At 44.7% G+C, this 27318-nt stretch overlaps 2 protein-coding genes across 4 annotated transcripts in view; one reads left to right on the forward strand and one right to left on the reverse strand.

The window, feature by feature from the left end:
• Positions 1-7032: 7032 nt before the first annotated feature.
• Positions 7033-11895, reverse strand: LOC116596346 (translation initiation factor IF-2). The gene is made up of 3 exons (XM_032353677.1): positions 11731-11895; positions 8957-9240; positions 7033-8681 (listed from the first exon to the last, which is right to left on the reverse strand). Exons 1-3 carry the CDS (start codon positions 11893-11895, stop codon positions 8189-8191), a joined length of 942 nt encoding a protein of 313 aa, XP_032209568.1. The 3' UTR covers positions 7033-8188.
• RIN2 (Ras and Rab interactor 2) overlaps positions 8456-27318 on the forward strand; it is a 219050-nt gene continuing 200187 nt past the window's right edge. For all 3 annotated transcript variants that reach the window (XM_032351526.1, XM_032351532.1, XM_032351528.1), the window contains exon 1: positions 8456-8540. The gene's annotated coding sequence lies outside the window, so the exon portion shown is untranslated. The remainder of the gene's footprint in view (positions 8541-27318) is intronic.

A 27318-nucleotide genomic window follows, 5' to 3' on the forward strand; every position in this document is an offset into this window, starting at 1 on the left:
GAGAAAACCAGTCTACATATCCTTAAACTCATGAGAAGCAAGAAAGCTTGGAGTTAAGCTTTGGCCCTTCTCCAATACACAGACCAGTTAGAATAGTCAGTACCCTCAGAATATCATGGACGCTCAAGCCAAAATATTGTATGCCTGAAGAGTACAACCATGGGAAAAGGGACAAAATGTACCAAGAGAGACCACATGAAGCAGAATTACAGAAATGGTGATGCCAAGAAATGTAAATAAGCATGATAAACATATTAACACTGGGGAAGAAATTAACGGTATGACACAAGAATCAGAGATCACACATAAAGGAAGGAAGTGGGAGTATTAGATATGAAAGATTATTTTAATATGGATAATGATGGGGTGCCTGGATGGCTCAGTCAGTTAAGTGTCTGCCTTCAGCTCAGATCATGATCCCAGAGTCCTGGGATCAAGTCCCTCATCATACTCCCTGCTCAGTGGAGAGTCTGCTTTTCCTTTTCCCTATTTTCTCTCTCAAATAAATAAATAAAATATTTTAAAAATATATAGCAAATAATAGTGGTTGAATATAGGTGTGGAATAAAGAACAGACCAATAGAGCCCAAGAACTGATGTGTAGGTACGTATGATCCATGACCTCTCCAAGAAGGCAGCTGAGAAAGATGGGGAAGTTGAAAGGAACAGAAGACAGAAGTAAACAGGCAGATCCAGATCGCAGGAAATCAAGAAAGATAGGAGGAAAGACTTGAAATAATGTCCTTAAATTCTCTAGAATTAGAAAAGATTATAGTCTGCAGATGTAAAGAACACCAAGGATACTACTGAAAAGGAAAAGCTCTTGGACCCCTTTAAGGGGGAATTAGAAGCATTGAAGACAAAACTATTATTTTTAAGTTTCCAGATGACCAAAACAGATCGCCTTTGCTTCCTCGCTTCTTGCTTGCAATGGAGCCGTAATTAAACTGACCTCAGACTCCTCAACAGCGGTCTTAAGCTCAAGAAGACAACAGAATTACATTTTTGAAGTGTTCATAAATATCACTCAGAACCTAGAACTTTATAATTAGCCAGACCATCGCTGAACTATGAGGACATAAAAATACCTTCAAGCGTATGAAGTCTCCAATAGGGTGTTCTGTGCCAGAAGTGCAGATATGCAAAGGACCAGAGAGAAAACAGCTAGGCAGAGGCTCTGGGGCTGGACGGAGCTCCGTATGCTCAAGGAAACAAGGGAAGGCCAGAAGTTGAGCAGCAGGAAATGGGGTTAAAGAGCACCCCCAGCCAGTGTGTGAGGACTCTAAGAACCATGAGAAAGATTTTGGATTTCTTCTGAGAAGAGTGGGTAGCCAGAGGGGTGAGCAGGAAAAGGGACAGGACTCCATTTCCTTTTGAAATACACCATTCTGCTGCTATGCGTGAAATAATCAGTAGGGGGCAGGAGTGGATGCCAGATTTCAGCAGAAGGCTTCCTGCGGTAGTGATTGATGGTGGCTTGGCCTGCGTTGGTGGCAGCAGAGGAACAACGGAAGTGTAACCTTATTGTACCCAAATGTAAAACAGGAGCATGCCCAGTCGGTCCTGCCTTCATAGTGTCCGGGAGGCAAACTGTTCCTCTCTCCTCGTAGAATCTCTGGCTGGGGGGGAGAATTACCTTATTGTACCCAAATGTAAAACAGGAGCATGCCCAGTCGGTCCTGCCTTCATAGTGTCCGGGAGGCAAACTGTTCCTCTCTCCTCGTAGAATCTCTGGCTGGGGGGGAGAATTACGATCACATAAGACAGACCAGCAAGAACAAAGCATACAGGTTCTATTTTATATTTGCATAGGAAACTTCCCAGGGAAATGAAGACCCCCAGAGAGGTTGGGTCTAGGTGCTTATATAGTAAGTCGAACAAAGCAGTGCTTGTGTAATAGGGGAGTGAAAAGGAGGAGAAGGCTGTTTTCACGAGGTGAGTCTGTCCAGACTCTTCTTGCCTCGAGTCCCCATCTCTGCTGATGACAGTGTCCCTTCTCTCCTGGTACAGTTCTGTGTCCTGTTTTCAGGAAAAGAAGGGGAGCTCAGAGTAGCCTTTTTGCCTTTTGTCTTTCAAGTGCCTTTAGCTCAAATAAGTCGGTATGTCAGTTAGATGTATTTGGAGTGACGTGTTCTGAGCCCCCTTTCAGTAGCTTATGGGGAACCCACCCGCTTAGCTCCATCTCAACCCCCACCTAGTCACCATCCGCACATCCTCCACAACACTGCCCAGTGCCTGCCAAGCTTCCTCACTTACTGCCTTCCATTCATTGCTGTCTCCTTCCGTCCCTCCTTGCGCCCTAGGGATGCCTTGGTAGTCATTTAAAAATGGAAGCCAGATCGAGCCATTCCCATTTGGAACCCTCCCAAACTGTTCCTAAACCCCTCACTCCAGCCTTCTCAAAAACTCTTCACTTCCTGAAAACCCTTCACTCCCTAATCCTTGAAGCTCACCTTAGGGCCTTGGTTCTGGCTGTTCCCTCTGCTTAGACTGGAACACTCTTCCCCAGAAATTCACCTGACTGGGTCCCTCTTTTGTCATCTGTCTCAGCTTAATTGTAGCCTTGGCAGGGAGGTCTTCTCTGATCCCCAAACAGTGTAAGTCCTTGAGCTACTCTCACATTACATGTTTTTATGGCACGCATAATATACCCTGTATATCTTCATTTCTATGTGTATGTTTACTTTTGTCCCCCCCCCACTAGATGGCAAGCACCTTGAAAGAAAGATTTTATCTGTCTTATCATATATTCAGAGTGCTTAGAAGAGTACCGTCGCCCAGAAAAAAATTAAGATTTATGTGTTGAATAAAGAGTGAATGAACCACTATGGTGGGTTTTTTTTTTCCCCAAATGATGGACGATTTCTATAAAGAAATAAAGTTTAGATCTTTTAACCAAAAAGCACAGGACTTAGGAATTGGTAAGGTTTTATAAACCCCAAAAGCATAAAACAAGGTGACAGAAATTAAAACAAATTTACTAGGTGGATTTAAAAAATAAAATACAGTTATGGTATACATTGCTTCAAAAGGACTCATCCATAATAAAATGATGTGGAAAGGTTTATAATACAAAATAGACAAAAATGCATCAATTGAAGGAAAACACAAAGAAATCGGGGTCATGATAGGTATTTCTGAATGAATCAAGGCAAACACATTGAATAGGGCAAAGGAAGTTTATAACAAATTACATGATTCAGAAAGAAACTATAGTAACAGGAGTATTTAGGTACTGGGTGACAGTATGAAAATGCAAGAATACAAATAATTGTAAATTATAACAGATCATATAGATTGTATTGTAAATGTAAATAGACTTGTAAATTCTAAGGAAAATATCAGAGCTCCAATTGAAATGAAAGGTCTTTTTTTTTTAGATTATATTTATTTATTTTGGGGGCCTAGGGACTCTAAAGCAGACTCCACACTGAGCATGGAACCCAGTGCAGGGCTTGATCTCACAACCCTAAATCATGACCTGAACCAAAATCAAGAGTCAGATGCTTAACCGACTAAGCCACCCAGGCGCCTGAAAGGGAAGATCTTAACACATCTGCCCTAAGTCCATAATGTTCCAGAAGGGGAGACGGGAAGAAAGCAGAATATAAATTAGGAGACTGGCAAATAAAATAGTAAAAATAAATGACATTGTGAATTAGAATAAATATAAAAGATAAACTAACATTTAATAAATTGGTATACAGTTTCAAAAATAAACAGTTTTTGAGCACCTGCTATATGCTAATTTAGAAAGGGGTCATGGGGGTGTTTAATATGCCTTCTTTTCTGATAAATACAGAAATATTTTTCTAAGTGGATCATATACTAGGTCACAAAGAAAGCCTCTATTAATTTCAAAGAGCAGAAATTATATAAGGTACATTCTTTGTCCACAGTGCAATAAATCTGGAAATTAATAACAAAAATTTAGAGAGTAAAAATAAACCTCAACACTTGGACAGTTTTAAATGGTCTAAATAATAAGGTCAAAGGAAAAATTAAAATTATAGGTAAGTTCACCTTTACAGTTGTATTTCTAATTCTTTGTGTATCCAATTTTATATGTACAATTAATGCTTTTTTGATTAGCAAAGTAATACACCATCTTAAATACTCAGACAGTTCATAAACATACAACTTGAATGGTTAAAGTCTTAATAATCCCACACTCCAGAGGTAATCACTGACTGCTTTCTTTCAGATTTTTTTTTTTACGATTTTTTGTTTATTTGGGACAGAGAGAGCAAGTGCACATGTGCACATGCACTGGCACAGGCAAGGGGAGGGGCAGAAAGAGAGGGAGAAGCAGACTCTCAGCTGAGCAGGGTGTCCATTGTGGAGTTTGATCCCAGGACCCTCTCATCATGACCTAAGCCACAGACACTCAACTGACTGAGCCACCCTGGCACCCTTTCTTTTAGATTTAAATAAACAAAGACATGACAAAAAATATAAATAAAATACGTATCCTTGCCAAGTACCCCCTCCTGTGAAAAACTACTTCCCTCTGCGTGAACTGCATCTTTGGAAAGGGAATTTCTAACTATCATTTAACTGCCAGATAATTCCTAACACTAAGAATTGGTTAACTATTCACGATACTCCTTTTTTTTTTTTTTTTTGCTTTTTAAAGATTTTATTTTCAAATCATCTCTACACCCAACATAGCTCTCAAACTTACAATCCAAGATCAAGAGTTGAACCCTCTACTAACTGAGCCAGCCAGGCACCCCTTCACGTGGATACTCTTTACTTGTCTCCCAGGGTGGACTTGGGGATGGACCAAGGAAATGTCACCCCATACCAAGGCAGACCCATGAATAAAGAATTGCCATCATTATTCTGATGATTATTCTACAGCTCAGACCCTGGGGTACAAAAGTGCTCTTTTCAAGTCATTTTCTGTGCATAAGACACTTCTCCTTCTACAACAGAGAAGAGAAATTGCTGAGCTGCCAGCTCTGGGCAATGCTTTCAGAACCAATGCTGCTGGGTTTACTTTAGAGGAGAAATAGCTTCATTACAAGTGACATTTTCTTGGCTAGGGGGTCCTCAACTGACCGAAGTGCACCCAGAGCACGTGATCTCTGCAGCTGACTGGAGTGGTCCCTTCAGTCTCTAGGTACCCTAGGGTAGGAAGTCAAAACTGCCAAATGTGAGATAAATCCATGAGAGGATCCAAAGTTTGTTTTGTTTTTTATTTTTTTTAAAGAGTTTATTTATTTATCTGAGACACAGAGAGAGACAGAGAGAGCACGTGTGCTCAAGCATGAGTGGGGGTGAGGGGCAGAGGGAGAGGGAGATACAGGCTGCTGGCTGAACAGGGAGCCCAACACGGGCTGGATCCCAGGACCCTGAGATCATGACCTGAGCTGAAGGCAGATGCTTAATGGTCTGAGCCACCCAAGTGCCCCTGAAGTTTATTGTTTTAATGTTGTTATTGTCTTTTTTTTTTTAAATTTATTTTTATTATTATTATTATTTTTAGTTTTCTCTGACTACCTGTTTTAAATTGTAGCCTCCCCACCACCCTCTTTCTCTTCCTGGGCTGATTTTTCTCAGTGGCAGGTATCATTAGCCTTGCTACATTATTTTCCTTGTCTGGTTGATTGCCTCTGTCTTCACATTAGAATGTGAGTTCCATGAGAGCATAGCATTTTATCTGGTTTACTGCTCTAGCCCCACTGCCATGCTTGAAACATAGTAGCTTACTCAATAGATAGGTTTTGTTTTGTTTTGTTTTAGAGAGAGAGAGAGAGAGAGAAAGCACAGGACAGGAGGGGAGAGACATGGGACAGAAGCAGAGGGAGAGAGAGAATCTTAAGCAGGCTCCATGTCCAGCAAGGAGCCATGTGGCAATGTCCACAAGATGAAGGAAGTTTTCAAGAGGGTGAATGAAAAGAGAGAAAGGAGGAAAGGAGCAGAGGCCATACACCTTGGACTTTACTAGGGGAGCTTCCTCTATAAAATGGAATCCTTCCGGGGTGAAGGGACCGAAGAGGGAAGGATCTGAAGCCAGGTCTGCCTCATTCTACCTCTTGTTTTTTCCAGTGTATTCAACCTCTTAGGAATTCCTGACAATTCTACCTTCAATATAAATACGGATCTAACTACTTCTCTCTGTGTGCCCTACCGTGACCCTGCCCTGTGCAACCTCCCTCTCCAGCCAGGATCATTTCAATAGCCCCTAACTTGTTCTAACTTTGCATGCACAGCCAGCTCTCCATATGGCATCAAACTAATCTTTCAGCAACAAAGATCAGGTCGGGTCACCCCCTGTCCAGAGCCTCAGAAGCTTCTACCTACCACCTCAGAGCCTTTGACCTTAGCGCTCATCCTAGGTATGCACTCCTACCTCACCTCATCCAGGTCCCTGCTCAAATCCCATCTTCTCAGCCAGGCCGACTCTGACCGCCCCATGCATTCAGTTCTACCCTCTGCACAGACACGGGCATTCCTCAGCCTGTGGAGCTCTTCTAACATAGGGCAGGGAGATCTGTTTTGCTCCCCAGGGCATCCCAAACAGTAGTGCCTGGTGCCTATCAGAGGCTCAGTCAATTATGGAATGGGTGACTTGGAACATTAAAAGAAGTATGGTGGATTATGACTTCCTGGGGACTGAGCTGATTATGAAAGAGAAATCTTGGGGTTTTACAAGACAGGAATCACAAGAACCAAGGCCAATGCAATTGTCCTCTTTGGAGAGGCAGAACAAGAATAAAAATAAGGACTTTGTTTCCTTTATCTGCTTCTGTCCCAAACAGGTATCAGAGGCTCCTTCTGAGTCTATGGCTACTTTGGTAACTCTAACACCATTGTGATTTCTCCTGAAAGGTGTTCTCCTTGGCAGGGGAGTGGGAAAACACTGCAGCTCACCGGGGTCTGGCCTGGCTGGGAAGGAAAGAGCACGGCTGGTTCCTGGCAGAGTCCACCGGCCCGCAGCTCCCACGTGGCCACCAGTCCATCCTGTCCTCCTTATGATGTAGTTCTGGAATGTTGGTGAGGTCTGGAGCTGAGGGCCAAGAAAGAATTCTTGAGATGTCTTTGGTGCAAAAAGATGATTCTACTGAAGCATGGGGACAGGACTGGTGGACAGAAAGCTGTGTGCTGGGATTGTGAGAAGTGGCTGATTATATACCTGAGGTGGGGAGAGGAGTCCAAAAGGACTTTCATATGCTAAAGAAAATTCCTAGGATGCTGGATGCCTGGCTTTTGTCAAGCTAAAGTTGTTACTCCAGCTAGTAAGGCACCAAAAGTAAGACAGTCGGAGCTTCCTGCCTGTCTCAGGTCCTTGCCAGGGCCCTGCAGGTCATTAAGAAATTTGATTTTATTTTCCCTTCTTTCTCTGTTTTCCACGGAGGGGAGGGTGACCTTAGGACTCCAGAAAGTTGAGTTATGGGTCTCTGAGAGTTAGACTATGGATAAGAATGCTTTTTCCTTGTGTATCACCGACACATTGGTACACTGATGGAAACTCAAGTCCTGCGGGATTGTGATCTTTATCAATTAACCATTTGTTTTTCCCTTTCTTTAGTTCTAGGGTAGCCAAGAGTGCCTGGAGACTGTCACAGATATCCCACCTGGAGGGGGGTGTGGGTAGTGAGGGTGCTGTAGGATGTCAGCTTGTGCTTTGTTCTCAGCTCGCCTTCTGCTCCCTCATCGCCTAGGCGTTTTAAGGGTGGCTCGGAACTGAGCTAAACAACATTCAGCCTCCCAGCTGCTCTGGTTCCCTGGGGTCCTGGCGGAGGGGGGTGGGGGGAGCGGGGTGGGGCTAGGCAGCTCTGCAAACTCCAAAACCGACCCTGGCCACGGGCTTCCCAGCGGGGATGCTGCAAAACATCCCCCAGGGAGAGCGCGGCAGCTGCCCGGCTCTGGAGCGCCTCTGAGCACGAACAAAGGTCCGGAGCCCACCCAGGACCTCCCCCACAGAGGCTTCCCAGCCCCCAGGGCTGATCCCGGGGTCCGCGCCTGGGGGTGCTGGCGGCTGCCCGGCTCAGCAGTGAGTGCAGAGAAAGGAGACAGAGAAGAATCTCTGAGAACAAAACTCGCGTCCTCCCCGGGGAGCGCAGAAGAGCCGGGCGGCGGCGCCGAGGCGCGTCGGGAGCTGCTCCAGCCAAGTTTGCTTTGGGTTAGATCAACTTTCTCGGTCCCGGCTTCGCCCGGTTGCAGCAGCCAGGGTTCCCGGTCACCCACAGGCGCCTAAGCTGCACGTCCCGAGGGGCGGAGGGGATCCCGCACGCGGGGAGCAGGCGGCCAGACCCCGGGTCGCGCAGGCGCCTTCCTCGTCCCCTCGCCTCACCCCCGCCTCGTCCCCTCCCCCGGCGCCGGAGGGTGGCTGGGGGAAGGGGAGGGGCAGCGCCGGAGCCGGGGGAGGGCCGGAGGCAGACACAAAGCCGGTCCCTCCCCGCCCCCGCCCCTCCTCGGCTCCTCTTCCTCCTCCTCCCGCTCCGCCCCGGCGGGGAAACCCAGCCCCGCGCCAGTCCGCGGGGCTACCTCTCGCCCCCGCCTCCGAGACCTGCGGGGAGGGCCTGCGCGAGGTAAGGGGCGGCGGCCGCGGAGACCCCACCCCCGGTGCCGGCACCCAGCACCCCGGGAGGCTCCGGGGCACGGGCGGGGGCTGAGCGGGGTTCGAGGCGCGTGGTGCTGCTGCTCGCACCGTCTTCCCCTTCGGAGGGGACCTGGAGAGAGAGAGCGAGCGAGCGTCTTCGCGGGGCTGTGGGAACGGGTGGGGGAAGGGGTACCGGGGAGGGGGGGTGCCTGGACCGGGGTAGGGTGACCTTCCGGTGCCTTGGGGCGACCGCAGGTCCAGGTACGGTCGTGGAGTATATATCTTCACGCAACCCCTGCGGGGGTGGGGTGAGGGGCAGCCGGAGGGTGCGGGCGCCGGTGGCTCCAGGTGCAGAGTGTGTGTGTGCACGCGGGAGGAGGGGGAAGGACCTTTGTAGAGTTCTACCTGCGGGGTCGCCCGTGGGGTGTCAAGTGCGCCTCGTGCCTGGGAACACGGGCCGGACTCGGGGTCGCACCGCCCGGATGCCCAGCTCCGCCCCGGTGCGTGCGCGCAGTCCGTGCACTGGGCAGACCCCGGGGTCCGAGGCTTCCTCCTCCCCCGCCAGAAGATCCCGCAGGAGGGTGTGTGAGTCCGACCTGGGAGCGCTGGGCTGTCCCGGCGATTGATGGCTGCAAAGCAGGAGAAGGAGGAGCCTGGGGTTCTTGCCGGGAAGGGACGGGGTCACTTTCCTATCCTCAGGCCTCCCTCCCCCTTCTGGGCTCGGCCTCCACCCTTGGCCTAGGCTTCCACCAGTAAGGCTAAGGCGTCCACCCATCCTGTCACTGGGCCCCCTCCACGTTCGGGGGACAGCAGGATTTGCAGAATTCTGCTTTAAAGCCTGTGATTTGTTGTCAAGAAATACAGGGCGGGACCTGTCTCCTTGGGCCCTAAGAGGCGCCTTTCTTCACAGAGATCAAAAATCCTTTGGGTTTTCCTAATTCAGCAGAGGAGGCTCCACACAAACCGGGCATGCAGTGGAGCCTACTTATTTGCAGGCCTAATGGTTTCTGGAACATTGGGGTTTCTTAGGAACCTATTGTCATCAATAAGGAAACCTCAGCGCACTCTTCCCGCAACAGGACTTTGACAATATTGAGCAAAAATAAACAATTGGCAGCACTCAGTAATTCACATGGTATTTTAAGGCAGTATTTTAAAAAATAAAATTTAGTGTGAAAAATCCACGATGAACAAAATAACCAACATTTTAAATAAAGAGAGGTTTTGTTATGCCTCTGCGTTACTGTGCAGTGGGGACAGTGGTTTCCAGTGACCCTCAGTTTGTCTGGTCCCTGCCTGGGAGTTAATGAGAGTTGACAGTGACCTGCAGCAGATTAGGCAATGCTGGCTTTATATACAGTCTTTTTTTTTTTTTTTCCCGATAGTACAGCTTTTTATTAACTTTTCACATAGTTCAAATATGGGAGAATATTTTGATAGGTGTGCAGACATGTATGCACTTTCCTTTTGGCCTCAGGCTCCAGTACGTTTCTAGAACCCCCTTGACTCTCCTGTGCTGGGGTACTGAGGTAGCTCCACAGAGGGCATTGGGGTGTCAGGGATTGGGTGGGGCCTGGGAACAGTAAGGGGCCCTTGCATTTGGGACTGGAGAAGAAGGCTGGTGGTTGACAGGAATTGTGGGGGCTTGGGACTGCTCCCAACAGTTGGAGGCTGAGGACATGAGAGTAGAGAACCTGCTACCAGACCTCCTTTGTCTGCTGGCATTCTGCAGACAGGTTAGGTAAGTAGAGAAGGAAACCTAAAATAACCCATACTTGATCCTTTCGCAGGGGCAGCTGGAAGGAGCTTGACTCTCTCTAGGGCTCTGGTATGTGCTTGTTTGCCAGAGAGAACTTCCCAGCAGCCCTTCTGTCCCCACTTAAGTTTCTAATGGCTTCAGCTGGGAAGGTTTCCTGAGGTCCCTCCTCCTTTCCCTGATAAGACACCCCCTCAGCACCACAACAATTCCTTGTGTAATCACTTCTGAGTAGTGTACAGGGGACCCCACTTCTCCACTGAGAACAAGGTCAAAAGCCAGATCCTAGCTCTTCCTCCCTGCCTCCAACACAGAGGTGTGGGTGTTGAAAAGAATGAACCAAAGTATTCCTTGGTAAACACACAGCAAGATGTCCATCCTGAGCAGATTGGCCATGTTTTTATAGTGCATTGCAAAATGTTTTTACGGATAGCACCTCAGGTTTTTTTCACTGTAGTATGATTAATTCCATTAGTTAGGTGAGAAAACAGAGGTTAGGAGAGATCAAAGCACCAAAGCGGGCACCAGGGCTCCAAGCCCAGTAGGCATCTTGCTGAACCACAGCTCACTTGCTAGAGGTGGCTGTGTTCAGAGGTACAAGCCTGGCAGTGTCTGTCTAGAGCAGAATTTAACCAGGTTGTGTTTAGGGTACAACTTTATTGAAGAATTACAATAGATACATAGACAGACCAATAGATAGGCACCTGGGTGGCTCAGTTAGTTAAGTGTATGACTCTTGATTTCAGCTCAGGTCATGATTTCAGGGTCTTGAGATCACACCCCAAGTAGGGCTCTCCACTGGGCGTGAAGCATGGTTACAATCCTCACTTTCCCTCTCCTCCTTCTCCCCCTCCCTGCTCATGTGCGCTCTCTCTCTCTAAAAAAAAAAAAAAAATTCTAAAGAGTTACAGTGATAGAATACTAGAATGCATTAGGAAAAATGCTAATATTAAGCAGGGTTTCCTCTGCAGGACTTTTTAGTGCCTTTATTACAGTGTACGCTGGGACTTTTTAGGATGACGCCATAATATGGACTGTTTGCCAGTTTCATTTGGCCAAAGAACACTCCTTCTCATGAAGCATCTTTAGGATCCAGAGTTCCAAGGAGTCCACTTTGGGAAATGTTTAGTTTACCCCAAATGCTCTTTTAGTTCATCTTCTGACATCTAGGCAGTTTCCAAGGAGCATTGGTGCTTCAGATAGCAAAACATCTATATTCTGGACTTTAAAAATGCACAGTAATCCCCCCTCCACCTTGTAAGGTGTTAGTTTGCAGCTGCTATGCGCCTGATTAACAGGACTCAGTTTTCCAGGGGCTGGTCAGATCTGAGGAAACCAAAGGAGTCGAGTAAACAGTGCAAACGAGCGTGTCTTCATGCTGCTTAGAAGCCGGCAGATGTCAACCAGCTTTGCTTGAGCTTGCCTCCAGCGTGGCTTGTATGTGAAATGGCAGCATAGGGATCTGGAGCTGAGACACATCTTGCTTGATCACCTCCATTGAGTGGGAAGGTACACCCGGAATTTTCAGCTGTCTCAGCTTCCTCTCTTCCCAGGAGCTGGCAGTGTGGATTCTGTAGGATTTCTGCATTTACTCTTGAAAAGGTAGCTGCTGGAGCTGGAACCAAGGGCTGCTGTTGGGTTCCACCAACCCACAAGCACCCATTGTTGGAAACCTGGTCTTTGTAAGAAAGAGTTTGCCAGCAACCAGCCATTCCATACTTTTCATAGAGGGGTAACCCTGGATGTCCAGCCTTGTTTGCACCGAAGGGAGAAGGTGAACAGGGGAAGCCAGAGTTTGTATTTCAGGGTTTCAGGGGAGGGTGGCGGGCTACCAGGGCCAGCAGAGGAGCCTTGGGAAAGGTGACACCATCATCAGAGAGGGCACGGCCGCAAGCAGACATTCAGGGATCTCCAGGGTGAGTGAATTTATCTGAAGATTTGTTTCACAGATATTTCCAAAGCATGGAGAGGGAGCAGTCTCTGGGACCTGTATTGATCTGTATTGATTAGGGTGATATCACAGAAGTCAGGGAAAGGTGTGTTTTGAGAAAAATGGACCTATCAGGAGTGTGTGTGTGTGTGTGTGCGTGCGTGCGTGTGCCTGTGCATGCCCTCCTGCATTGGAGGTCAAGGAAGAAAATGGGAGGGAAATACTGAGTGTGGTTTTTTGTTTTGTTTTTTAGTTTAAAAGTATTGCGGAGGAGGAATTTCCTCTGCCTTTCAAGGCCCCTCTAGCAGGACTAAGAATCAAATAGATGGGGTTCTCGTGAGCCAGATTAATAGGAGAAAATCAAATTTAATTACATATATGCAGGGAATCCACACAGACATGAGAGTCCCAGGACAGTTAGGCAGCATGAGGCAAAGGCGTGGGATAGGAAGGTCTGAGGTTGCCCTATGATACAGGTAAGTTTCTTAGGTACAGAGGCATCTCTGGTACCTGCAGGCAGTTGAAGGGGAGGTAAAGAGCTTTTCCCAAATCTCCTGGGTTTTGATGCTTTGAAGTCAAAATAATCTTCATGCCTTATGGCCCATCTTGGGCCAAAGAACCAGAAGGAGGGAGGAACCAATGAGATGAGCAGATAGGAAGGGCCCCACAGGGGTGATGAAGGGTGCTTTCCTCAAAGCTTCTCACTTCTCACGTGGGTGAGGTCTGATCTATGAAGGTGCAGTCAGGCCTGACAACTTCTTGTCCCTCCCCCAGGGTGGGAGCCCTCCCCTGGTCATCTGTCTGTATTCTGGGATTCCTGTCTTGACACAGACTTTACACATACTTGGTATTACAGTCTTTCTCTGGGCACATCTCACACCTCTTATGCCCAATATTTTCAGCTTATGTCTTTCCCTAGATAGTGTACAGGGTGACCTTGGTTCATGAAGTGTTGTAAACAGTAGAGGTAACCTATATTATAATGTTGGCTTGGGCGATCCCTTTTTCTTAAACTGAATTTTCATAGGACTCTGGTACCTACCAGAGGTGGAGTCATATCAAAGAATGGGGGCCAGAACAGGGCACAGTGACCTCTTTCTATTCAAGCATGCTGTGGTGGCATACAGAAGGGGCACTTTATCCTGTCCTGGGTGTCGGGAGAGGATTCACAGTGAAAGGGAGTAGCTCTGATAGATGGGTTATTTGGTGATGGCTAGTAACCAGTGGGTTTCAGGTAGAGGAGTGTCACATACAAAGAATAAGAATCAAAAGGAGGGAGGTGCTTTTGGAGAAAGAGCTCTCCTGATCATTATGGCTCCACTTAGAATGTGAGGTTCCTGCTTGGGTTCTGGGGAGTGTGGAGGAAAGATGTGTGGCCTCAGTACTCTCCTGGCCTCAGCCTGGGGAGGTCGGTGAGAACTGTGTGTGGGACTTGTGGAGGACAGTTTAGGACAGTGTCATGTCCTAAAGAATCAGACTAGAGGGATGGGGAGAGTCTGGGTCAGGAAAATGATCATCCACACAGTCTTCTCACAAAGCCCTGCTCAAGCTCTGTGGGGAGTTGTGCCCAATTTTTGATTTAAGGAGACTCTCACCTTCCTTTGTCTCACAGAAAAGTTCTGGAGACTACATAGGGCCCACCGAGTGGCTAGATCAGAGGCCAGCTGCCTGGAGTAGTTCCACCCTGTGTCAGTCCGTGTTTGGCCAACAGCTGCCCCTCACACTTCAGCTTTCTCTGCATGCAGGCGGAGGGGGTCCCATCAGCCTGAAGCCATCCTCCCACAGAAATGGGTGCTGGCCTGGGGAGGGAAAGTGGTAGAGGGGTCTGAGGGGACATGGGCAGACCACTGGCAGCATCATTCCCTGTCTGGGATGCTTATTCTCAACCTTATGGCCAGGGGAGGGCAGACAGTGGGGAAGAATTCGCCCCCTTCACTTCCTGTGATGGTTTGAGGAGCAAGAGTTCCTTACTGACCCTCAGCCAGGAGGCTTATGCCTCCAGGGTCCGTGAGTGGGCACACTGGCCCACCAGAAACCATCTTGGATGCTTCCTAGTTGTGTTCACTAACCGTGGTTTTACTGTAGACATTTTTGTCCTTAGATCATATTGGAAATACTCAGTGTAATCACAGGATGCCTATTACTATGTAACTATCCTTCTTGGACATAGTAAGCTCATTGTATCTGCCATCATTGGCTCCTGGTTCCTTGAAGACTGGTGAGATCCTTCCTTGAAGGATGGTGGACATCGGGAACCATGGGTCTAGGAAACCGAGAACATTAAGATCTGAAGGAGAGTTTCTTAATTGTGTCAGGAAAGGGCAACCTACACCCTCACTGTCCTGGCCAGGCATTTGTCAGATTCTTACTCCATAAATACATGTAAGCATCTGAGAGCACGTGTACCTGCCACCACCATGCTCTCTTCCCATTTCCAGTGGGTGAGGGCATAAGACAGTGAGATAATGTGATTTGTTTCAAACTAGCCAGTCACAGGCAGCCTCAGAAAGGAAGCGCCCTGTTACCAGGCAGGTGCAGTCTAACCCGAGATCCTACCAGTGTCTCACCAGGAGGAGATCCATGCATCTGCTCTCCTGAGCATGCAGCACTTGGAATAATGGTTGAGACAGAGAAGTCAGAATAACATTGCAGGATCCTGTGGAATCTGGTGAGATTTTAAGCATTGTGGTTCAGAATCTCAAGAGATCTGTCATGATAGGGTGTGTTTTGGACAATTGATACAAGATAGAAATCAATCTCTTTTAGTTTTTTTCTAAAGCATTTTTCATTTAGTGTAAGAATCAAGAAACCAGGATGCCTGGAATGGCCCTGCCAGTTCACTGTCTGCTTTCTGCTCAGGTCATGATCCCAGCACCCAGGGATTGAGTCCTGCATTGGGCTCCCTGGTCAGTGGGGAGTCTGCCCCCTCTGCTCCTGCTCTCTCTCTCACTCTCTGCCTCTCAGAATAAACAAACAAAATTTTAAAAGAGAATTAAAAAATCATTAAAATTGTAATTGCAAGAGAGAAAGTGATCAGCTGTAAGGATGAAAGGAACTGAATAGTACAAAAGTATAACATTTTAGCTACTATTTTCCCGTGAATCCATATAAACTTGTGAGTCTTAGCTGGTCTTTAATATGAAGGAATTCTTTATGCATCCCACAAAGGACAACATAATGAAGGTGTGAAAGGCTTTGGGGAAATCTGTACTCGATTGTTCTAGAGAGGAAAGGAACCTGGTATAAGAGCCAGGACTTCATAGTTCTCAAGGATTGTGATGCCTTTATAAAATAAACATCATTCTAGAAGTAGTGATAAAAATCATAAACATAGCCAAATAGTTGTTGAAGGCTGATTGAACGGAAGGTACCTTCAGTATGATTTAGTATTACTTCATGTAACAAAACTACCTTTGAGGGAAATTTTCTTTTGGTGAACGCTGGAAAGACTGACCAAAATAAGACACCACTGGACTTCAAACATTTTTATATCCCATATGAAAAGCCTAACATAGAAGCCAGGAGAGCGCTTTTTGACCGATAAAACATTTTCTGATAAACCATTCAACAGAAAATCTCTGGAAATTAATGTTGGTGGGGGAACACAGTTTGCCTTGCTCTCATTCTTGAGGAGCAATTAGGAAATCTTGTTTCTCTTGCAGAGTTGCTTTGGTTCAGCCACAAACATACTCTACTGTCCTCTGACCCTGTAGCTTGGCCGCTGTCCCTTATCTGTATCATGTCTGCATCTGCCTTCTTCCCAGCATGGATTCCATGGTCTGGGATTAGAACCCTTTCTTTGCATATACCTTATTTGTCTTGCCCTCTCTCTCAGGAGACTCCCCTGCCTAAACCCAACCCTGGCTGAAGCACCCCTTCCCTCGCCGGTGCCTGCTCCAGGCAGGGGGGCTTGGATGTGGACAATCCATTTTTCTTAACTCATCCACTCTCCTGCTTAGATCAGTCTTGGATAAACTTTTTTTCTTTAAATCACATCCATATATTATAGGAGAGATATAAAATTTGGGGAACTAACACTTACTATGATATTTCCCTTTCCCTCTGATCCTGTCTTGTTTCATTTATTGAAAATGTTCCAATGGCAACCTTCTAGAATGATATCACACCCCACTAATGGGTTTTGAAAAAAAAGATGCATTGGATGATTATTTCAAGATTCCTCCCTTCTCAGACTTTCCAAACCCTTCTTGCTCTCAGTTGATGACCTTACTTATTTCACTGAGAAACTAGAATGAATCTGAAGGACTCCATCAGTCCCAGCTTAAAGCTACCACCAGACCTCCACCTGTGTCCACATATGCTGTCCCGTCTTTGCCACAAAGCATTAAACATTGGTGCTCTTCTGGGGGCCCACCCCTCAGCTGCTATGGCAAATTCTGCTTTCTCTCGCATACTCAAAGACATTACTCCAGCATTTGTCCCCTGTCTGCCCTGGATCATCAAGTCTTCCCCCCACCCTCTTGGCTCATTTGCATCCAGGCACAATCATCCTGCAATATTGCCCATCTTCAGAGAACCTACCTTGACCCCACATCTGCTACCAGTTCCTGCCTCCTCAACCTGGCCTTACAACAGAGCCTTCCATTCTTTCCTACATCCAATCCCATAAACATGTTGCCTGCTGTACTGATCCTGTCAGGTTCCCCCGTGACCTCCCTGCTGGCACATCCAGTGGTCAGTTTTTGGTCCCCATCTCCTAACATTTTCCAGCAGCACCTGACACGGTACTTGTCCTTCTTTGTTATAAATACTTGGCTCTTGCTTCTCTGACTTCACTGGGGGCTTCTCAGCCTCCTTTGCTTGTTCTCATTTCCTTGATCCCTAAACATCAAGTGCCTTGGGGCTTGGTGCCTGGGTTTCTTCTTCCCACTGATACCTATGCTAGGTGACCTCAGCCAGCCCCACTGCTTTAAATAACCTGTGTCTGTGAGTGGACTCCAGGTCAGGCCCCTCCCCTGAACACAGCCACTGCAGCATGGTCTTTGTGGTTTGTCCGCTTAGGGATCTCATAGGAATCACAGACTGAATGTGTCCCAGACAAGCTCTTTGCCCTGCTCCTTCTCATTTCCCCATCTCAGCAAATGGCTCTATTCCAGGTTTTCAGGCTCAGCACCTTGGGCTCCCTCAAACTCCCTGCCACATTCAGCCCATTGGCAGTGTTATCAGCTCTACCTTCAAAATAAATTCCTCTCTGTCTGCTTCTCACCATCCCACTGCTGCTACCTCAAAGCCCACGTCATCTCCTACCTGGAATCTTGTAGTGTCCACCTCACTGATCTTGCTTTGTTTTTACCTCCCAGCCATGTTTTTCTGAGCATGTGCACAGCCATCTTTTAAAAAATGGAATCGCCTCTCTATTGTCCTGTTCCGCCAGGGCAGGGAGCCCTCAGCACCCTCTCAGGAGTGGGGGAATGCCAAGCATGGCGGTTGATGGCTTAAAGAAGTGGGCAAGCAGAATGGGTGGTTCTTGACCATTGATTTGGAGATGGGTTTTCCATTTCATTTCCATGGCTGATTTCAGTCATCTCCTGATAGCCCTGTTAGGTCATCCTGTTCCTGTTCGGAACCTCAAAATTCCTAATAATACAGTGACTGTGATTAAAGTCATTATTAAAAATGACATCATAGACCTCAGCTGCAGCAGCTTCTTGCAAGACACATCCCTAATGGCAAGGGAAACAAAAGCAAAAATGAACTATTGGGACTTCATCAAGATAAAATCTTCTGCACAACAAAGGAAACAGGCAACAAAACTAAAAGGCAACCTATAGAATGGGAAAAGATATTAGCAAATGACATATCAGAAAAAGGGCTGTATCCAACATCTATAAAAAACTTATCAAACTCAACACCCAAAACCCAAAAAATCCAATCAAGAAAATGTACAGAAGACAAGAACTGACATTTCTTCAAAGAAGGCATACAAATGGCCAACAGACACATGAAAAAAATGTTCCACATCACTTGTCATCAGAGAAATACAAATCAAAACCACAATGAGATACTACCTCACACCTGTCAGAATGTCTAAAATGAACAAGACAGGGAACAACAAATTTTGGCAAGGATGTGAGGGAAGGGGAACCCTCTCACACTGTTGGTGGGAATGCAAGGGGAACAGCCACTCTGGAGAACAGTATGGCGGTTCATCCAGAAGTTAAAAGTAGAACTACTCTCTAACCCAGCAATTGCACTACTGGATATTTACCCCAAAGTTACAGATGTAGTGAAAATAACCTGAATGTTCATAGCAGCAATGTCTACAATAGCCAAACTGTGGAAGGAGTCGAGATGTCCTTCAACAAATGAATGCATAAAGAAGATGTGGTACATATATACAATGGAATATTACTCAGCCGTCAGAAAGGATGAATATCTACCATTTACATCGACATGGATGGAACTGGAAGGTATTGTGCTTATTAAAATAACTCAGTTAGAGAAAGACAATTATCATATGGTTTCACTCATATGTGGAACATAAGGAATAGTGCAGAGGGCAGTAGGGGAAGGGAGGGAAAACCGAATGGGAAGAAATCAGAGAGGGAGACAAACTATGAGACTCTTGACTGTGGGAAACAAACTGAAGGTTGTAGAAGGGAAGTGGGTGGGAGGATGGGATAACTGGGCGATAGGTATTAAGGAGGGCACGTGATGTGATGAGCAATGAGTGTTATATGCAACTAATGAATCATTGGACACTACTATAGTATATGTTGGCTAATTGGATTCAAATAAAATAAAAAAAAGAAAGTCATGGAGTGTACAAAAATAAATAAAATATATTTTATAATATTATATAACTCATAATATATTATGTACATACAGTTTAAAAGGGATAAACTTAGTTTTATATAAAACTCATGGTCATGCCCTTGCTTTCCACTCAACCAGCACCAGTTACCATGACCTTTGGGGTTCTTTTGTTCTAACCCTGGGGTTCTGTCTGTGGAATAACTACTCTCATACACAAGCAGGATTTGGAGCCCTTTGCAGGTTCCCCTCTTTTTGCTCCTGGACAGCTGGTCAAGGCAAAGCTCAAGCTCCTGAACTCGGCTCACATAGTGCAACCCAACTCAAGTGTCACTTCTCACTTCCCGACCCCAGCCACCAAGCCCGGTTCACTGAAGCAGGAAAGGGAGGCTGGGGATAGCTTGAAAGGATAGGGTCATAGCACAGCACAAGGCTCTCAACCAACTGACTTGGGTTTCCAGAGGAAGTCAGAGAGGAATGTAGACTGGGTCCATCATATTTTTCTTGGAGTAGCAAGTGATAAAAGCAATATTTTTGCAACTAGAGAAGAAATGGGGGAAAGATCAAGAGCCAGCGGATACAAAGGATGGGAGAGGAATCTTGAGATGTAATTTTCCCTTGTCTTCTCCCTCTGTGGCACATGAAGGAATTGAAAATGCCTACAGAAAATCATTCTATTATTTCATTTTTACACACTCAGTGATGTTATTTTTAATAGTGACTGTGATCACAGTTGCTGTATTATTAGGAACTTTGCAGTTCTCTTATGATCCTCCAAGCACAGTCATCTGGCCTCTGGCACACCCTAAGCCAACAGGAGGCCAAGCTGTGGCTCATCTAGCACTTGCCTATCCAGAGCCCCCAGCACCTAACAGGGCCATCAGGAGATGACCGAAACCAGCCACAGAAAGGGAATGGACAGCTCATCTCCAAATCAATGGTCAAGAACCACCCATTCTGTTTGCCCACTTCTTTAAGCCATCAGCTACCATGTCTGGCATTCCCCCACTCCTGAGAAGGGTGCAGAGGGCTTCCTGCCCTGGCGACTTCTCATTTGCATTTGCTTCCAGGGTATTTTTTAAAAATTCTTCTTTAATTTCCTGTATGACCCATTCGTTCTCTAATGGGATACTCTTTAACCTCCATGCATTTATGGTCCTTCCAAATTTCTTTTTGCGGTTGACTTCAAGTTTCATAACATTGTGGTCTGAAAACATTCATGGTATGATCTCAATCTTTATGTGCTGGTTGAGAGCTGATTCTGAGAATGTTCCATGTGCACTAGAAAAGAATGTGTGTTCTGCTGCTTTAGGATGAAATGCTCTGAATATATCTGTTAAGTCCATCTGACCCAGGGTGTCATTCAAAGCCCTTGTTTCCTTGTTGATCTTTTGCTTAGATGACCTGTCCGTTGCTGTGAGTGGGGTGTTAAAGTCCCCAAAAGCACATGTTGTTGATGAATTTCTTTAATTTTGTTATTAATTGGTTTATGTATTTGGCTACTCCTAAGTTAGGGGCATAAATATTTATAATTGTTAGATCTTCTTGTTGGATAGACTCCTTTATTATGATAATATAGTGTCCTTCTTCATCTCTTAGTATAGTTTTTGGTTTAAAATCTAGATTATCTGATATAAGGATGGCTACTCCAGTTTTCTTTTGATGCCCATTAGCATGAGAAATGCTTCTCCATGCCCCCCTCCTCCTATTTTCAATCTGGAGATGTCTTTCATTCTAAAATGATTCTCATATTGATGGGTCTTATTTTGTTTATCCAACCTGATACCCTGTGTCTCTTGATGGGAGTATTTTGTCCCCTTACATTCGGAGTAATTATTGAAATATATGAATTGAGTTCCATGATATTACCTGTAAAGTCGCTGTTTCTGTAGATTGTCTCTATTACTTTTGGGGTCACTCTCTCTTCAAAGTACCCTGTTTAATATTTCTTGCAGGGCTGGTTTAGTGTTCACAAATTACTTTAGTTTTTGTTTGTCTTGGAATCTCTTGATCTCTCCTTCTATTCTGAATGACAGTGTTACTGGATAAAATATTCATGGCTGCATATTTTTGCCATTTAGCTCATTGAAATACCATGCCAGTTCTTTCTGGCCTGCCAGATCTCTGTGGACAGGTCTGCTGCCAGCCTTATGTATCTACGTTGGTAGGTTAAGGGCCCTTTGTCCCAGGCTGCTTTAAGGATTTTCTCTTTATCTTTGTAATTTGCAAGCTATGCTATAATATGTTGAGGTGCTAATCTATTTCTGTTGATTTTGAGGTGGATTCTCTGTGCCTCCTGGACTTGAATGCCTATTTTCTTACCCAGATTAGAGAAATTCTCAGTTAAATTTTGTTCAAATAAACCCCTGACCCTTTCTCCCTTTCTCCTACTCCTCATCTTCTAGGACTCCTATAATATGGATATTATTTCTTGTGATCTAATAGGTGTCTTTCCCTCTTCAGCTTCCTTATTTTCCATCATTTTATCTTTTATATCACTAATTCACTCTCTTGATTTGTTCGTCCTCATTTTTTTTTGTAAAGATTTTGTTTATTTATTTAACAGACGGAGATCACAAGTAGGCAGAGAGGCAGGCAGAGGGAGAGAGAGGGGGAAGCAGGCTCCCTACTGAGCAGAGAGCCCGATGCGGGGCTGGATCCCAGGACCCTGGAATCATGACCTGAGCTGAAGGCAGAGGCTTAACCCACTGAACCACCCAGGTGCCCCCATCCTCATTTTTATGACCTTCACTTGGGACTGTATCTCTTTTAGTTTCAGCCTGACTAGATTTCAGTTATTTATTTCTACAGTAAGGTATTCTCTAGTGTCTTCTATGCTTTTTTCTAGCCCAGCTAGTATCTTTATAATCATTGTTTTAAATTATACTTCAGACACCTTACTTATATCCACATTGATTAAATCCTGGCTGTGAGTGCTACCTCCTGTTCTTTCTTTTGGGGTGAATTTCTCCATCTTGTTATTTTGTCGAGAAAAGAAAAAAAAAAAGGAAGAAAGAGAAAACAGCAACAACAACAAAAACAGAAAGCCAACAACAGAGAAACCCTAGATCCTGGGTGTATTTTCATCTGCTTATAAAAAGAAACTAGATCCCAAAATAAGAAAGAAAAATGTATATGTATGGGGGTGTGTGAGTGTGTATGTGTGTGTGTGTATTTGAAAATAAAATAAAATACAGTGAAAGAAAACAAAAAAAAATACATAAGATATATATAAAAATTAAATAAGAATAAAAAAGAATTGAAAAAAGAAAATAACTGGGAAAATAATTCTAGAAGCCTAAGGAATAAAAATACAAAGAATGCTGTATACTGTTTTCCCCAGGAGCTGAAGCTTTGCAGCCCTCAGTGATCAATAAACTTGTGAGCGAGTTGTTTGTGCTGGTCTTCTGGACCAAGAGCCTGTTGCTCTGATTCTCGTGTGGACTTGAGCTAATAGAAGTGCACCTCCAGTGAGCAGAGAGGCAGGACTCTGTTTAAACAGCTCCAGATTACAGCAGGTGCTGCTGTTTTGTTCCCTGACTGCTTTCAGCACCGGGTGAATATGGTGATGCCCTGCTCGCTAGCCCTGGAGCTGAAAGCTCACATCCCCTACTCTTCAGTGTGCCCTTACAGAAGAGCAGTTAATCACCCTTGTCTCCCCCATTTCTGTCAGAAGTCTGTTCACCTGGCTTGTGATTGAGTGTTTTTATCTCAGGCACCCACCAAACCTTACCCACTCCTGTGGCATGGACTGCTCCATTCCACCCTGGGGGAGGGGGTGCTTGCTGGGGTTCTGCTACTAGCTGGGCCCCTGTCCAGAGAGTGTCACCTGACCATGTGGGGGTTTGCAGTTTATGGCAACACTGAGCAGAAAGCTGGCACCTAGACTCGTTGCTCTCAACCAGCTCCCCTACTGTTATCCTTGGGAGTTCTGCTGCTCTGAGCCTCCCTCCCCATCCATTCTTTTTGTGACCCCCTGAGACCACGCTGTCCCACCCGGAATCCCACCCCACTTCACCGCTTGAGTACCTTTAAGCCAGGGATGTCCCCCACTGTAGGGGACTTCTAAAAGTTCTTATTTTGCTCCCCGCTGGTTATAATACTTTGTGGTAGCCTCCTTAACCAGGCTTCCCCCTGCCCCCACCATATCCTCAGATACATAGCCCTGGATTCAAGTCTCCACACCTATCTTCCAAATGGTGGTCACTTTTCTACTGGTAGACTTGCAGCATTTATTTTTTCAGATTTCTGGTTGATTTCTCAGATGTTCAGAATGATTTGATATCTAGCTGTAATCCAGGGACCATAGAAACTTAGGGTTTCTACTCCTCCACCATCTTTACTGCTCCCCCAAATTCTCATCTTTTATTAACAAATAATTTCGAATAAAAGATGGGTTATAGTTTTTCTCTTTATTATTATTTTTTTTCCAGTTGGCTCCACACCCAGCATGGAGCCCAACATGCGGCTTGAACTCACAACCCTGAGATCAAGACCTGACCCGAGATCAAGAGTCCGATGCCTCACCAACAGAGCCACCTAGCCTACCCCTCTTTTTTATTATTTTTAAAAGAGGTAAAATATAACAACATTCACCATCTTAACCATTTCTAAGTGTATGTTTCAGTGGCATTAACATTCGCAATGCTTTGCAACCATCATCGCCACAGAACTCTCTTCACCTTATGAAATGGAAACCCTGTACTCCTTAAACATTAGCTCCTCACCTCTTCTCCCCATCTCCTGGCAACCACCATCCTACTTTCTGTCTCTGTGTATTAGAGTGGTATTAGACTATTCTGTGTCCCTCACCGGTGTGGAATCATAGACTTTGTCTTGTTGTGAACTGGCTTATTTCACTTAGCATAATGTCCTCAAGATTCAGCCATGTTGTAGTGTGTGTTAAAATACCCTCCTTTTTCAAGGCTGAATGATATTCCATTGTGTATATGTATACATACCACGTTTCACTGATCCATTCATTTGTCAATGGGTGCGTGGGTTGCTTTCACCTCCTGGCTACTGTAAAAAATGCTGCTGTGCATGAACATGAGTGTTCAAATACCTCTCTGAGACCTTGTAGGCATTTTTCAGAGAGTACACCCAGAATTGGAAATACTGGATCACATGGTGATTCTGCTTTTAATTTTTGGGGGGAATTGCTCTGCTGTTTTCCACAGTAGCTTGCATCATTTTCCATTTCCACCACAGCTCACAAGGGTTCCAGTTTCTACACATCCTCGCTAACACTCATTATTTTGGTCTTTTGATAGGAGTCATCCTAATGTGTGTGACATGTTGTCTCATTGTGGTTTTGATTTGCATTAACTTAAAGATTAGTGATGTTGAGCCTCTTCATCTCTGTGTTGGCTATTTGTATATCTTCTTTGGAGAAATATTTATTCAAGATCTTTGTCCATTTTTTTATCTAGTAGTTTGGTTTTGTTATTGAGTTGTAGGAGTTCTCTCTATATTTTGGATATTAATCCCTTATTTACTATACGATTTGCTAATATTTGCTCCCATTCTCTGGGTTGCCTTTTCACTCTATGGTTTGTGTCCTTTGAGGCACAGGTTTTCTTAACTTTGAAGTAGTCCAATGAATTTTTTTCTTTTGTAGCCTGTGCTTTTGATGTTAAACCCAAGAACTCATTGCCAGATCCAATTCGTATTTTCTTTGAAGAGTTTTATGATTTTAGCTCTAATACTTAGGTCTTTAATCCTTTCTGAGTTAATTTTTATATGTGGGATAAGGTAGGGACCAACCCTTTCTTTTGCATGTGGATATCCAGTTTTCCTAACACCATTTGTTGAAAAGACTGTGCTTTGCACATTGAATAGTCCTGGCCCTCGTGTTGAAAATCATTTTACCATTTATGGATGGGTTTATTTGTGGGCTTTTTATTCTGTTTGTTGGTCTATATGTCTGTTCTTATGCCAGTACCACACTCTTTTGTTTACTGTAGTTTGGGAGTAAGTTTTGAAATCAGGATGTCTTAAGGGTTTTATAAATCGTTCATTGGAACTGACCCTCCATAGCCTAGAGGTTCCAGGAAATGACTATTTAAAACCAAACCCTCAAGTAAACTGAAGTGGTCTTTACTCACAGCAGAAACATTCACTAATATTTTTCTCTAACTTTGTATTAGTTTCCAGCTGAGAATTGACCCTCCTTTCCATAAGGATTTCCTGTTCGTGTAAAATCTTTGGTGCAGTTTTCATTCCACATGAATTCAGGTGCAGCACAGCCTTATTTGGTGGCTTCCTTGTGCTTTTACTTTGCCTTTTTTTTTTTTTAAAGTAAAATTTTACTCTTCTAGGAAAAAAAAACCATAATTGGATACCAGGAGGCTTGGGACCTTTGATTACAGTCAACACGTGTTACAATCCAGTACTACAAGGCGTGATTTTCCTCCAAATCTAATGAAATTCTTAGAAAGGCAAATAATGCTACAGAAGCTATATTTACAATAGATTAAAAAAAAGTTAATGTCTCTGTTTAGGATCTATCTGAATATATCTTCATTTATTGGGAAAGAAAAATAAAGTCTCTTGATACAGAAGTGATTAACTTTGGAAATGTGAAGGCTATTGCCCCTGGGCATTTATAAGTCTACAAATTAGTCTACACCAACGTGCTCCACTGCCAGATGTTAAATAAAAGGGGTACCAATCAGTGACCAAACAAGATGGTGAATTAAATTTGCATGAGTAATGGGGCGCCTGGGTGGCTCAGTGGGTTAAGGCTCTGCCTTTGGCTCAGGTCATGATCTCAGGGTCCTGGGATCAAACCAGGCATCAGGCTCTCTGCTCAGCAGGGAGCCTGCTTCCCCCCACTCTCTCTGCCTGCCTCTCTGACTGCTTGTGATCTCTCTCTCTGTCAAATAAATAAATAAAATCTTTAAAAAAAAATTTGCATGAGCATCTATGTAGACAAAGAACTTCCGATAACAGAAATACCCTAAAACTCACTGAATCCTACCACCTAACTTTACAGAAGGGGAAACTGAGTCCTAGAATAGTTAAATTATGTGTCCAAGCTCTTGTAAATAGCACGCTTATCATTTGGGGCTGCTAGCTTTGCACTGGCGCTGTGCCATGTGGGGCCTTTATTTAACAGTTGCTGAGATGAATGACAGTTATGTTTGATTTGATTTTATTTTATTTTTTAAAAAGATTTTATTTATTTATTTGACAGACAGAGATCACAAGTAGGCAGAGAGAGAGGGGGAAGCAGTCTCCCTGGCTGAGCAGAGAGCCCGATGCAGGGCTCGATCCCAGGACCCTGGGATCATGACCTGAGCCAAAGGCAGAGGCTTTAACCCACTGAGCCACCCAGGCGCCCCAAGTTATGTTTGATTTTAATCTCAAATCATTAGTGCCTCTTTATTTTCTTTCAGAGGAGAAAACAGTCCGATCTAGAAGGAAAGACATTTTGTGTTTTTATTTATTTTTCTGAGATAATGTAATGTAAATTATACTTTTATAACCGAGTTATTGTTAGACATTGGGATTATTTTCATTTGTTGCCCCCAATGTATGAGCTGCGCTGCTTTCAAACTAATGAATTTCTAATTTTTTCAAATTAAACAAGTAAAAATTTAAGTTAAAAAAAACAAAAGACCGATCATCATTTATGCTCTTTTGCTCTTGATGTCACAGAGCATGTTAGATGAATAAACTCTGGCCATAAACCACTCTGTAAAAGAATGATCCAGAAGAGCTGGACTCTGAATGTGAGGAAGTTTTCAAGACCTCGTGCAATTAATTTGGCTTATCAGTTTCTTTCTATGTGTTTTTGTTGATGTATTTCTTTTCTTTTTCTTTCTTTTTTTTTTTCTTTTTTAAGATTTTGTTTATTTGACAGAGATCACAAGTAGGCAGAGAGGCAGGCAGAGAGAGAAGGGGAAACAGGCTCCCCGCCGAGCTGAGAGCACGATGTGAGGCTTGATCCCAGGACCCTGAGATCATGACCTGAGCCAAAGGCAGAGGCTTAACCCACTGAGCCACCCAGGTGCCCCGATGTATTTCTTTTTATGCCCAAGAGTGATACATGATTTTTAAAAAATGTCTAACTAAATGGAATGGAGATTTTCTGATGAAAATAAAAAGTGCTGTGATGAAAACTGTAGTTCCCACTATGTTGGGAACTTTATCTACTTCATTCCATTTGGATCTACTACATAGTTTGTGAACTAAGTGCCATGAACTCCATTTTATAGATAGGTAAACAAAGTGAACTTGTCCCAAGTCACAAAGATAGTAAGTGGTGCCTGAGCCAGGATTTGCAACCAGGAGTAGCAGATT

The sequence above is a fragment of the Mustela erminea genome, chromosome 7 (genome assembly GCF_009829155.1).
Source record: "Mustela erminea isolate mMusErm1 chromosome 7, mMusErm1.Pri, whole genome shotgun sequence".
NCBI classification, from domain to species: Eukaryota; Metazoa; Chordata; class Mammalia; order Carnivora; family Mustelidae; genus Mustela; species Mustela erminea.